Genomic DNA, 13,807 nt, shown 5'->3' on the forward strand with positions numbered 1-13,807 from the left:
TCAGCACTCATGGAATGCCTCTTGTCCAATCAAATTACTTGGTCGGAACTAACTGTTGTATAATCTTGCTTAATTGTTAACTGTTTATTACTTGGCTAGATTTCTAATTTACTTTATCCTTTATTAATATATTATATTCATTCGCTCTTCGTTTTATAGAGTAGTTTTCAGTTAGTGTTTCTCAGAAACCTGTTTGTTACCTTTTTACAATAAATCTTGTTTATTTTATATTCTCCCATGTCCTCTGGTTCTTATCCCCCCGGTTTTATCTAATTGTTACACACCATATCCCTAGATCTTATATGGGGTTGTAACAATTACAAACACACTTTGTGGGGGGATTCTATATTTCATAGTATATCAGATTTGTTCTAAGTATTTAGATTTGTAATATGGATTTAAAACATGTTCAAATAGTAACTGATATGTCGGTAGCAGGGTTGATGAAACACACGTTGATGTGGAAAATAAATAAAGATAGCCTGAGATGGCACAGCACATTTTTGTGAGCGGTAAGGATCTACTTCATCCAAAAAGGGGCTTAAAGACTTTTAAAACAGTACTTTGAAAATCAAACATTAAGAATGGGAAATGACATGTTTTTGTATAATGACCCTCAAAAGTACTGCTGATGGTAAGACATTGCTTAAGATAAATCTTCAGCAAGCAATAATATAGGGATTATGGAGGTGTAGACAGCATGTAAATTAATAAAAAAAATGTGAAACAATATCACAAATGTTACTGTTACTCTTTTACAGTCTGTTAATTGCCTGTATTTGACAATCCTTAAATGATTATGGTAATATTTAGGGAGGTCATGTACATTTACAGTGTGCTACATATCATGTACTGAAGCTTACTGACATACTTAAGGGCATATTTTCTGCCAGTCCTTCAGTGGATGTCCTTGAAGGCACAAGTTCACAACTCCATGCATCGCATCAGCATAAGCTGCTTTATTTATAATCTCTTTGAATGTCAGCTATTGTCAAAGAGTGAGATTAACTTTTTAAGAGGTTGTGTGTCCCTGTTGCACCTGGCTGGGTAACTAGTTATCAGGGCATTACCAGTTTGCATAAAAAGGTGATTGACCTGGAAGTGTATTTAATCCTATCATACTGTAGAGGTATCTAGGTGCAGACAAACAACGTCACTGCATCTTCTATTACATTGGATCTGTCTATCATAATTAGTCATTTGTTTGTTGACTAAAAAACACAAGGCAGATAATCCAACCAAGTTCAATGAAGAGACTGAATCATATGATCTAATTAAACTAAAGCAGATGGTTACCATAGTTTCAGATCAATGGTTAATTCATAATTCATCTGTGCTTTGAGGATTAGATTATCTAACGTTGGAAAAATGCTGCCATGTGTTGTATTGTGCTAACCTCATCACATGACATCATGATATCTATGCCCTTTAAGGGGTCAGGCAGGCAATGTGACTAAATAAGTCACAAGCTAGATTGTCTTTACTATAATTTTGTTATAATTCAACTGACTGACTGACTATCCACTCTAAATCAAATCAGAGTACAGACTGTAATGGCCAAATGCATGTAATACTAATGGCTAGTAAGCCTTACTGATGTTGTTATTGTTCAGTTAAACAGCCATTCACTTGTTGATTTAACCATGTAACCATTCTAGATGTGGAGTACTAACCATGTATTACCAGCGAGTCACCCCTTGCTCTAACCGAGGGGCTACCTCTTATCGTAGCCTGTTACCCCGTAGCCTGACCAATTGACCATTTCCCTTGTGTATGATTTCCTTACCTTAAAGAAGAAACAACTTAACTAACAAATGAAGGAGAACATGTTTCCATCACTCAGCAGGTGACATAGTGTGACATTGTATTTACGATCTGTCCTTTAATAATGACACTAACATATGTTGCTATGTTTATGGCCTTGAGATGAGTGGCAAAGCTGAGAAAACACATAAATGTCCTCCCTAAGTCCCAACTGTTCCCAAAACATGAAGATGGATGGTTCCCTCAAAAGGAGCCGTTGTTCAGAATCACCCCATTTGGTCAAGGCTGACATTATGGATACTAACGTGTGAAAATCCTGCTCTGGAGAGGGGAGGTGTGGAAGGTATAAAATGTATATTCTAACTGTACTAGAAGCTCTCTGTTTACTAGAAAGTGGAGTGCTTATAACCATTTATTTCTTTATTTATTTCTGAGTGGGGCAGTCCCACTCATATTTGTCATTTTATTGGACAGTTACAGTGAAGACTGACAGGAACGTAAGGAGAAGAAGGGCGAGAGGGCATGTCAGCAGGGCATGGCCCGGATTCTAACCCATGCCGACATGGGCATATGTGTGCACTATAGACCATGGTGCTAGACCACTGGACCACCCCAGGCCACACAACCATGTGGAATGTGGAACCAAAGAATTAGAACAATGTTGTGTACGTGCATTTTAGGAGAGTTTCACCGAATACTAAGTGGTTAACCCTAGATTTCCACAAACTTTTTGGGGGCTCGTTCGTACCCCTACAGTTCTCAGATTTAGACACAGCCACTCTTAAGGATACACATGCCTAAAATGTTCTCATCAATTATTGCATGCACTGCTGTCAATGGGAGATCAATTGAATTCAAATTAGGATTCCACCACAAGTGAATACACCGTAGTTCTTCTCACTCAGCCTGTTCACTGGTAACTTTGACTGGCCTCCCGTTGCAGGCTCCTGACTGCTGTCGTGGCCTCCATGACACCTCTGGGGGTTTGTTGTTGATCCCATGGACCCCCTCAGTCAGATGAAGCGGATGGGCAGGATTGCGGCATCAGCACTATGGCCACCAGGGATTACCCCACCCTGCCATCTGCTGCCACTACCATAATCCACACAATGAGAAAATCAATTGTCTCAGTCCATATCAAAGACATGTCAGCTCTATTCAACAAGTAAATTAAAAATTAGGCAGACTTAACATAAAGACTGTGTTACTGCTGACCAAGGAACTGGGGAGCTTATCATGGGAGTACTGTAAGTCCCCAAGACCTTTGGTTAGCAAAACAATACACACACACACCCACACACACATGCTTTCAGTAACAGATTCATGATGGAAAGATAAACCTATGAACCCTTGACACTTAATTAAAATGGTATCATGTCAATACAATTGTACAGTTTTTCAGTTATAGGGAATAATACTGCAAAACCTACCTTTTAAAGTTTGGTTGAAATAAACAAGTGAATGAAATGAAGGTCTTTGCCAATTCAACACAATCCTAAATCCTTCAACATGGCCCTAGCATAGTTCTAAGAACAGATACATAATCATTACATCACAGTAGTCTGCATTTACCTGCATAGCTTTTATTTTAGGTAACACATTTTTATAGATTTTTACAGCTTTTATTTCAAGATACACTGTGGTCTGCCTGCACGATCAAACGCAGGTCATAGCCCAGAACTGCTCATAGAAGTGTGACAGATGTAAGAATAAATTCCCTTTAAAAACAATGTGATCATACAATATATTAAACAAATCATTTAAAATGAGCAGAATACTTTAACATTATGTGTGTAAACATGAAGTAGAATGTCCTGAATGAACTAAATCAGCATAATGTCAAATCAAATCAGAGCACAGATCACTCGAATAATGAATGAATAATGAAGAAATACGATAATGAGGTGGAAGCGTTGCTTCAGTTGGATCCCTGAGACATAACTATGTCACTGTTTACTCCCGTTCCCGCATATGCTCAACTTGTGAGGTTTCACACAGCCTTGTACTCATGCTTGCAGTGGCCCACAAAGAGCGGCTCAGCCTGGATCCCTCGCCTTTGAAACAGAGAGATGCATACAAATTACACTTACTTCCCAATCTGTGTATTTAGATACAGATACAGTAAAAAAAACAAAAAGTGTATTGTCCCTTTTGATAGATACAGTATACTCAGAAGAGTAACCCTACCTCAGTAGCCTGCACCGGAACTCCTCCAAGCGAGGGTAAGCCTGAGACACACTGGCAGTCTTATTTTCATCGCTCCAAAGCCTCTCTGCAGCTGCACTTGCTCTGGGCCTGCACCCAGAACCAGGACAGAGGTTACTGTCACTGACAGCTTACTACTGTATATGGGTACTTGCTTGTAGCATATGTAGTTTTATAAACTGTTGTACTGGAGTAACCCCTCTCTCTCTCTCTCTCTCTCTCTCTCTTTCTTACCATAGGCGCGGAGAGAGGTTTGTGGCATCAACATACTCCCCCCACATGCAGACCTCTCCACCAATCACCAGCTGCTTCTGTTGATCAGTTCCTGTGAGGGGGAAGTAAACACAACCTGAAGATGAGCAACACACACATCTGCACCCCCAGCACAGCACAGCACAGCAAAGCACAGCAAAGCACGGCAGAGCACAGCACAGCAATACAACTCACTCACAACAGGTTTTGTAACATCAGAAGGCTGCAACGGTCTATATTCTAACATTGTCTCGAAAGCCACCCCCAGTCACAGGCACCATACACCAGGCAGGCTGCATCAAAACATCAATCACATAGTATGCAATAATGATCCGTGTGTACAGCAGTGGGACACCCCTAACACCCAGCACCAGCAGGCAGCAGAACCAGGCCACCAGCACCGTATGGCTCCCCCCACACAGACACACACACACACACACACACACACACACCAGGGAAGTTCTGTGGCTCCACGGTGTAGTAATTGTGCCAGTCCTGGCCGTAGCTGATGTGGTTGATGTACCAGGGTGCAGCTAGCAGGACTCTGTGCCCGGCCTTGGTGATCCTGCTCAGCTCACCCTGGTATTGGACAGGGGTGCCCTTCCAGATGTGCAGTACAGTGTCCTTGGGGATCTGAGCAGGGTGACAAACAGCAGGGGGGTGGGGCAGCTTGTCACACAAGACACATGCCCTCCACTTCTGCCTTTCACCTGGTTTGGGTTTAGTCAGTCTGTCTGGCTTTTGCTCTGCCTGCCAGGTCTCTACCCGCCAGGTCACTCCACAGCTTTCAGTTTGCAGTATACATTCATATACAGTAACATGAAGGTAGGAAGACTTTTGCGTTTAGTGCCACCTTGTGGTATAAACATAGGATTACACAATTGCTGCACTGCAATGAATTGAGAAAACTAGGTATTAGGTCTGAGTTATAAAGGAAGCATATCAAGCATAAGTTACTTCAATGCTTCCTACTAATGAGTGGCATTAAAATGCTAATGCTTCAATGCTTCAAGGGATAATTGCCAGAGAATACATTGAGGCCACTGTTTACTGACTTCATAGTAGGATCATGCTCAAATCACTGCTATAATAATAATATAATATATGCCATTTAGCTGACGCTTTTATCCAAAGCGACTTACATTGCAGTGAGTGCATACATTTCAGTATATATGGTCCCAACGGGAATCGAACCCACAACCTAAGCGTTGTTAGCACCAGGCTCTACCAACTGAGCCACAGAGGCTCTCCTTATATTTTTGACCCTCTGTCTTCAGGTAACCAGATCTTTCTACCCCTTTGGGTGAAGCGAGGTCTGTTGCTTTAAAACGGAGAACAAAGGTATCAATAGCACACATAAAAAGTGCTTCCCTCGCAACACACTGCATTCACTGCACACAGGTTCTGACCCTTGAAAGCGAGGGGCCACACAGTGTAGTAGCGGGCCCAGTCATGTGTGGGTCCAGGCTGGTCCAGATACCAGGGGGAGGCCAGGATGACTTTCATCCCCTCCTTCGTCACCCTGCGCACCTCACACAGGTAACACCCCCCTTTCCACACCTCCACTACAGACAGGGAGCTACGCTGAAACACAGGCCTCCAAATCATCAGAGGAGTCGCATAGACTAAAGACAATGTCCTCAATGTAGCTTTCAAGCGATAAGAGACTTTTATATCTGATAATGTGTCAATAGCCCTGGATGGTGTTTAATTGCACAGGCAATGAGAAAGTGATCAAGCGTATGAGGGTGACAATGATATACACAGTATAGATCACTTGCTGTATAGATCACTTGCAATCTAGATCACGGCATATACTTACTCGTTCATGGTAGTCAAACACATCCTGCCAAACTATGGCTGTCTTGTTCAGGGCTGAAGTGATGTTCACAATGCTGGAAGACACAAATAGACCACAGACCACCTAGAATCAGTCTTGCCCATTTCACTAAATCTATTATTTTAATCAATCAGTATTTTCAAAAGTTAGGTGCCACAAAAGTGGCTACATTCGACTCCTTTCTTGGCGTACACCCTTACCCTGATGATAAGTGCTCTATATTGGTTCATCATGTAACTCATGCCTTCTCTACCACTTACTTCTCCATGTAGAGTGACTCAAGTTTGGTGTAATCACTTCCAAATCCCATCTTCTGCATGAAGGCACGGACATGTGGATTAGATTTCCTGCGGGAAGCCACAGCTTTATAACACAGAAACTAAAGAACTTTCCTAATTTTCCAAAACCACAATGACCCCTGACATATTTCAAGGGCATCCCATGTACTGATATTCTGGTTGTGGAACTGTAACATACCAGCAGGAGAAGTTAACCTCATCCCCTCCTAAGTGAATGTAGGCGTCAGGAAACACAGAGGTCACTTCCTTAAACAGGCGGGTCATGAACTGGTAGGTGGAGCTTATGGTTGGGTTCACAGGACCAAAGGATCCTGAGGGAATGGACCCCTTGTAGCAGGGAGTCAACAGGCCTGGCTGACCTGAGAGGGGAGTGGAAGAGGGACGTGGGATGAAACAGAATCAATCGCATGTCATTCACATTCCTTTATCTCTTTCTGCTGTGGTCCTGGAGATAAATAACACTCTGAACCCAACCACAAGCTCCAGCTACCGGTTCATGACCCGCCTGTTTAAGGAGGTGACCGCTGTGTTTCCTGATGCCTCCATTCACTTAAGAGGGGATGAGGTTGACTTCCTCTGTGGCTCAGTTTGTAGAGCATGGCGCTAACAACGCTTAGGTTGTGGGTTCGTTTCCTGCTGGGACCATATATCAGGGGTGTAAACTGGTGATGGCCCAAAAAGGTGACACTTATCTGAAAATTATCAATGCACTGCTAACCTTAGAGGAGAACATTTTTGACGGGGGGGTAGTGCTAGCACTAATGGTGCTAAATGGATAGCGCTAACACTAACGGTAGTCTAACAATGATGAGAGTGTAAGTAGCAGCAGCCCTGAACATAACACCTGCAGAATTACTTCAAAAATAGTTTACTGTGACTGTGTTATCCACGCTGTCTGGAATTGTACCTAGCTGTCTGAAGCTAAAAGTTATTTCAACAGCAGCGGAGTTCAGCAGACAGGAAGATTAGTTAGCTCGTGCATAATCTGAGTTGGATGAGACTTTGACCACCCCACCCAATTTTTAAAAACATTTCTTTTGCAGATCTACACGATTCACATGGATGACCTATTGTTTTTTTTACCTATTTTGAGGTAAAAACGGCTAATTTAGCAGAAAGGTGTTTGCACCCCTGATATATACTGAAAATGTATGCACTCACTGCAATGTACATCGCTTTGAATAAAAGTGTCAGCTTAATGGCATATATTAACAGTTCTAAAGTAACATACTTCCACACAAGTCTTTTGGGAATAGGCGTCAGCAGAGTAGCAGAGTAGTAGATAGTAGTAAATCCAACATGCTGAGTGAGCTGATTGCTTAGAGCAGAGTCCACACATTTTCTCAGTGCTTTACAGTACCTTTGCCCCATGACTGAGTGTGGCCTGGTGAGTCAAATTCAGGCAGCACTCGGATGCCCCGTAGCCTAGCGTGTGCGATCACTATTCTCACGTCCGTCTGGGTGTACACATGAGTCATCGGGTGGAAAGCCCCCTGCAACAAACAAAAGTCAAGTGCTCAACATCTTTCAGCAATTCATGTAGTCCCACAATAGCCATCCCACACACACACACACACACACACACCGGTCTTCTTCTTTCACACACAGGTGTGAGAAATCTACTCATCTCATAGGGAAATCTACTCATCTCACCTTATTACTCAGGTCAGGAAAGGTGCGACTCTGGTAGGGAAAGGAGGGGTCATCAACAATGTGCCAGTGAAACACATTGAACTTGCTGTAGGCCATGGCATCCTGACAAAAATCAATAATTATAATAATTAATATCATTTGCATTCACTTTCATATGAACCATGAGAGAGTCACATACAGATGGAACTGAAATGTACTTTTGAATGATTACCAGAGTCTTTAGAATGGTTTCTACTGGTAAAAAGTGACGTGACGTGTCCAACAAAATCCCTCTGAATTTAAACCGTGGAAAGTCCTCTATTTCAGTCTTATTCACAAAATACTGAAAAAGAAATGAAAGAGCAGTATTGTTTTCAAAAAACAAAAAGCCTCTGAAGTGATCAGATTTGTTCTGTTTTCATCAAAGGAAATCTAAATAAGTCTCCCAAAGAATCTACTACGTACTGCTCCAAAGTCATCTTGGTGCACCAGCTGACTGAATGATTCCAGACCTGCATTTATCAGAGGAAATGTGGGTTACCAGAGGACTTTTGGGGGGAATAATAAACAATATCAAACAGTTCTATGGAGTAACAGACATGCAGTGTGACCACTATGACAAGACAAGAATTAGTGGAGCACAGGGGAGGCTGGTGGAGGTAGAAATCGAAGAACAGGCTCATTGTAATGCATGGAGCCTCCCCTGGTGTAGCTCATTACCTCTGAGAGCCCCCCACACGCTCTCTGCTCCCAGGGCTGCTTGGTCTGTAGATACACTCAGCTTGTCTGTAGCACAATAAAGGGGAATGTTACAGTATATCCCAAACACTTTCAGGATTCATAACACTCAATACCATGCAGCAGGCCCATACATCACATCTCAGCTTTGCACAATATTACCAATGGAGCCACACCTTTGGGAACACACTACTCATAACATTCTAAAGCCCCTTTTCCATTATCGTGCCAGCCCGGGCCAGCCCGGGCTGGCCTGCTTCTTTGGCGCTTTTCCATTTGTCGGCCCGGGTCGGGTCAGGTCGGTTCGGCTCGCTTCTTTAGCTCCCCTTCGATACCAGGGTCTAAATTTAGACCCGGAACCTTTTTGCCAGGCTGCGTGTGACGTGTGACGCTGCACACCGTTGATTGGTCAATGGAAATCGTCATCCCATGTTCATAGATTTCTTCGCTAACCGCCATCTTGAAATACCACATTCGCTCTTGGAAAATGTCACTACAGTTTCTGTAATAGCTTATTAATAAAGATTCGAAAAATTATGCTGACCATCGTATTATCTTAGTTCAATGTCATTTCAATGCATCATGGAACTTTTATTTACAACAAGCATAACACAAAAATCGCTATTATGCACCGTCTTTGCCCGTGAATGACACCGGCTGTGGAGGTGGAGAGACAATTTCTACCAGGGAATTCGCTCTGCGCTGTGTCATAGACCGTGATAACAGTGTCGTTTCGACACCATTCAAATGGTTTTGGATTCCCTGTCCTCTCTCCTATCCGGACACGTTTGAATTGTTATCCTAACCCACGGTAAACCGAAGTTATTAACCCGCAAAGGGTGCCTCCGTTTACCGTCTTTGCCCGTGAATGACACCGGCTGTGGAGGTGGAGAGACAATTTCTACCAGGGAATTCGCTCCGCGCTGTGTCATAGACCGTGATAACAGTGTCGTATCGACACCATTCAAATGGTTTTGGATTCCCTGTCCTCTCTCCTATCCGGACACGTTTGAATTGTTATCCTAACCCACGGTAAACCGAAGTTATTAACCCGCAAAGGGTGCCTCCGTTTACCATCTTTGCCCGTGAATGACACCGGCTGTGGAGGTGGAGAGACAATTTCTACCAGGGAATTCGCTCCGCGCTGTGTCATAGACCGTGATAACAGTGTCGTATCGACACCATTCAAATGGTTTTGGATTCCCTGTCCTCTCTCCTATCCGGACACGTTTGAATTGTTATCCTAACCCACGGTAAACCGAAGTTATTAACCCGCAAAGGGTGCCTCCGTTTACCGTCTTTGCCCGTGAATGACACCGGCTGTGGAGGTGGAGAGACAATTTCTACCAGGGAATTCGCTCCGCGCTGTGTCATAGACCGTGATAACAGTGTCGTATCGACACCATTCAAATGGTTTTGGATTCCCTGTCCTCTCTCCTATCCGGACACGTTTGAATTGTTATCCTAACCCACGGTAAACCGAAGTTATTAACCCGCAAAGGGCACCGTGTTTGTCCGTGAATAACACGGCACACAATGATACTACAGTTCATAAAGCAGACAAGTGAAGGCAGTGGTTTTAAGGGTTCAAAAAACATGACTTTATTATGTGTACATAGCTTCCTCTCTCTCTTTCTCTTTCTCTCCCAAAAAAATCACGGTTAGTAATATACCACATGCCGAGGAAAAAGTATACGATAGCTTCAAGTTCCTCCATATTGTTGTGGCTGTGTTGTGTCTCGTGAAAATATACGTCACCACCATGGCGCGCTTTTATGACGCGTAACTCCGCCTACTATCGCCTACTCCTCCTACTAGTTCCTGGTCTGTTGTGTATAGTGGAAAACCAGAACTGTTCAAAAGCGGGCCGAAGCGACCCGACCCGAAGCGTGCCGACCCGAACCGGGCCGCTGATGGAAAAGCGCCATAAGTATTAGCATTTTGTAAAGCTCAGGTGGAAGTCTCTCAGTGACAACAGTTGTGTGAGAAGCTCTCTCCATATTATTTGTGTCACCAAGGGCAGATGACTGCCCGTACTACGTAGTACTATTGTCACTTTTTATTACTTATTATTGAATTGTTGATTGTTTGCTGACTGCTGTTGTTGAGCATGGGGCAAGATTTCACTATGTCAATTACAACTGTGTGCAATATACAGTGATGCTTGAAAGAATGTGAACCCATTGTGCAATTCTACATTTCTTTTTGACATAACAGGTTGTGTCAAAACCTGTTTCTTTCTGACATAACAGGTTTTCTGACATAACAGTTCCATCTGTATGTGACTCTCTCATGGTTCATATGAAAGTGAATGCAAATGGTATTAATTATTATAATTATTGATTTTTGTCAGGATAACCAATGAGTGCAGGTGCACTAAGTTTCTTTTGGAGGTAGGCAGTGTTGGGTTTTCGCCAAACGTAGTGGATTTGATTGTGACCAAAAAGGTCCATTTTGGACTCATCCAGAGAATGGACTTCCAGACACCTTCAGGCATGTCCAGATGGTCTCTGGCAAAGTTAAGACGGGCAGTTTGGTTATTTTTGGACAGCAGAGGCTTCTTCCTAGCAACCCTCACACGAATGCCATTTTCATTCAGTGTTCTTCTTATTGTTGAAGCATGCACAGTTACCTGAGATGCAGCAAGGGAGGTCTGCAAATCTCTAAATATTATGTTTGGGTTGGTTTTTACCTAATTTGTTATTTTTCTTGTGGTTCTTGGGGATATTTTGGAAGGGTGTCCACTTCTAGGCCGAGTTGCTGTCATGTTAAATGCTCTCCATTTGTAAATGATTTGCCTCACAGTGGACTAATGGAGTTCAAATCTTATATAGCCTTCCGCAGACTGATGTGTTCTTTCTAACCTCTTTCTGATGTCCTCTGAGATTTCCTTTCCTCTTGGCATGGTGTGTTTTGCATAACACATGCATAACACAAAACTGACCAGGTTTCTTATATCTATTTATCAGTCCCACCCAAACTCTTTCCTAAAGATCGCTCCTTCAACTGGTTCATTTGGTACCCAATTATTTACCCACTGGATTCTACATATCTACTTGATTTAACCAAGGCAACTTGGGGTTCACTTATTTTTGCACCTGCACTCATTTCTTTATAATTTAGTTTTTCTACTACACGCATGATTCCCTCTAAACCAACATATGGAATTGGTAATAAACCTGTTATGTCAGATAAAAAAGACTGGTTCTGATTAAATAAAGATTTCATGGTAATAACCCAAAAAATCCATAATTGCACAAGGGGGTTCACATACTTTCAAGCAAGTGCTTATATGTGTAAGTTTAAGTGCCAAATAACATTTATTTTTATTTTTATTTGATTTGACGCAGAAACAAGCTGACTGCTATGTTTAGTAATGAGAATGATATGGCACAATACATAGAGGCTGACTGATCAATTGGCCCAATTAATTGGTTTTCGCTTGACACGGAACTGAGACGAGAGGTGTTTCAACACTTACAGCTTTCAGACGAGTCTGCACTTGGGTAGCCCTCACAGTCTGCTTGTTCCACATGAACAACAACCGTAAATGGTTTTGCCTCATTGAAGGGAAACAGCACATGATTCTCTCTTGGTCCTGAATCAAACACATAAAGGTGTCACTCACTGAAAGGCAATGTTTCTGTGTTAAGTCTCATAACTGTGGATAGTGATATTGTAATAATAATATACAAATTACATTACAATTAGATAATACTATGCCATTCACAATATTATTTGAGTTATTTGGTCTCTTGAAAATATATACAGTCAACAAAAATCACAATTTTACATATTTTCATTGCAGCTATTCACATGAAATTTAGACCAGACATTGATATCAACTCAAACTCTTAAGTCAAATAGACTGCATTTTATTTTTCAGTTTGGCAGGCATTATGCGTACTCAATCATGAACAGTTTTTAATTTAAATGTTCATTGCGTCACACATAATGCATACATAATAATTGTTTTTAGGAATTGCATAGCCTACACGACTCATCATTTGCCACTTTGAATTTAAGATGTCATTGTTCTTCCTCTTCCTCATTGTTCTTCCTCTGCTCTGGCTGACAAACCAGTTCTGTGGCTGTACAACCACCGTTAACATTTAACAAAGCCAACAAGCCATACAGAATGGGCAGGGCCAACAATTGTTTTGATTTACAATGCCCTATACGAAATACTACTCTTTTACAGTTACATATGGTACAAAACCCCATGTTCCATTCTCATACACTATATCATGATCATTATAATCGGTGTCATATAATGACATTGGATAGGTATTTCCTCCTAAGTTTTAACTTATTGTTACATTTTTGTATAACATTGTTTGACCTACCTGCACTGTAATCTGGAAAGATGAGAGAGAAATATCTCTTGAAAGCCGCATCCAAAACAGAACAACCCGATTGAGCGGATGAGTCCTTCGCATACTGGAAATTGAATTTCTGTGGATTTAATGAGTAACTTTCGATAGAGACGCTTACAGTCTGGGGCATCGGCCATACCCCTTCCACAGTAAGCAGGCCTACATCAAAGAAAATAATCAAAATCAGAAAACAAAGCCTCTGGTTACCCAAAAAATGGCTTATGTTGACGCTCGACATCTCTACCATTTCACAAGGATTACAAGTTATCCTTGTGGTTTTTAAATGGGTTATTATGGTTTATTCCTCTGGGGAAGCCGACGGGAAATTGTCAGCCGAAAGGCAGAAGTTGAATGGTCTCTCTAGTCATATGACAGATGGGATTCAAAACACGTAGGTCACATGACCACGTGTGGGGCGTGCTCAACCAGCATATGATTGGTATAGGTTAAAAACCACAAATCATTATTATTTATGATACAAATTAATAGTTTGTATACAATACAAACATTATACAATATGAAATATATGATCAGCAAAGCAGTGTGAAAACACCAAGTGGCCTACGTACTGCACAAAAAGGTATCCAAATTATTATTATTATTATTATTATTATTATTATTATTATTATTATTATTATGTTATGATTGTGACAAATAGAAATACAGTAACCTACTACTAGATAAGAAATTAAAAGTTGTTC

At 41.7% G+C, this 13,807-nt stretch overlaps 1 protein-coding gene across 2 annotated transcripts; it reads right to left on the reverse strand.

The window, feature by feature from the left end:
• Window positions 1-3,366: 3,366 nt before the first annotated feature.
• Window positions 3,367-13,446, reverse strand: hexa (hexosaminidase A (alpha polypeptide)). Of its 2 annotated transcripts, XM_080538839.1 has the most exons (14): window positions 13,077-13,446; window positions 12,212-12,328; window positions 8,713-8,778; window positions 8,458-8,504; window positions 8,225-8,335; window positions 8,014-8,115; window positions 7,721-7,853; window positions 6,539-6,719; window positions 6,322-6,408; window positions 6,044-6,116; window positions 4,674-4,854; window positions 4,204-4,294; window positions 3,952-4,059; window positions 3,367-3,818 (listed from the first exon to the last, which is right to left on the reverse strand). In XM_080538839.1, exons 1-14 carry the CDS (start codon window positions 13,351-13,353, stop codon window positions 3,755-3,757), a joined length of 1,638 nt encoding a protein of 545 aa, XP_080394965.1. In that variant the 5' UTR covers window positions 13,354-13,446; the 3' UTR covers window positions 3,367-3,754. The 2 variants fall into 2 exon arrangements, with proteins under 2 accessions (XP_080394965.1, XP_080394966.1); XM_080538840.1 differs by lacking the exons at window positions 3,367-3,818; window positions 3,952-4,059; window positions 4,204-4,294; window positions 4,674-4,854 and adding an exon at window positions 4,918-5,805.
• Between the last annotated feature and the right edge of the window lie 361 nt (window positions 13,447-13,807).

The sequence above is a fragment of the Nansenia antarctica genome (assembly GCF_963989245.1).
Source record: "Nansenia antarctica genome assembly, chromosome: 9".
Lineage (NCBI taxonomy): Eukaryota > Metazoa > Chordata > Actinopteri > Argentiniformes > Microstomatidae > Nansenia > Nansenia antarctica.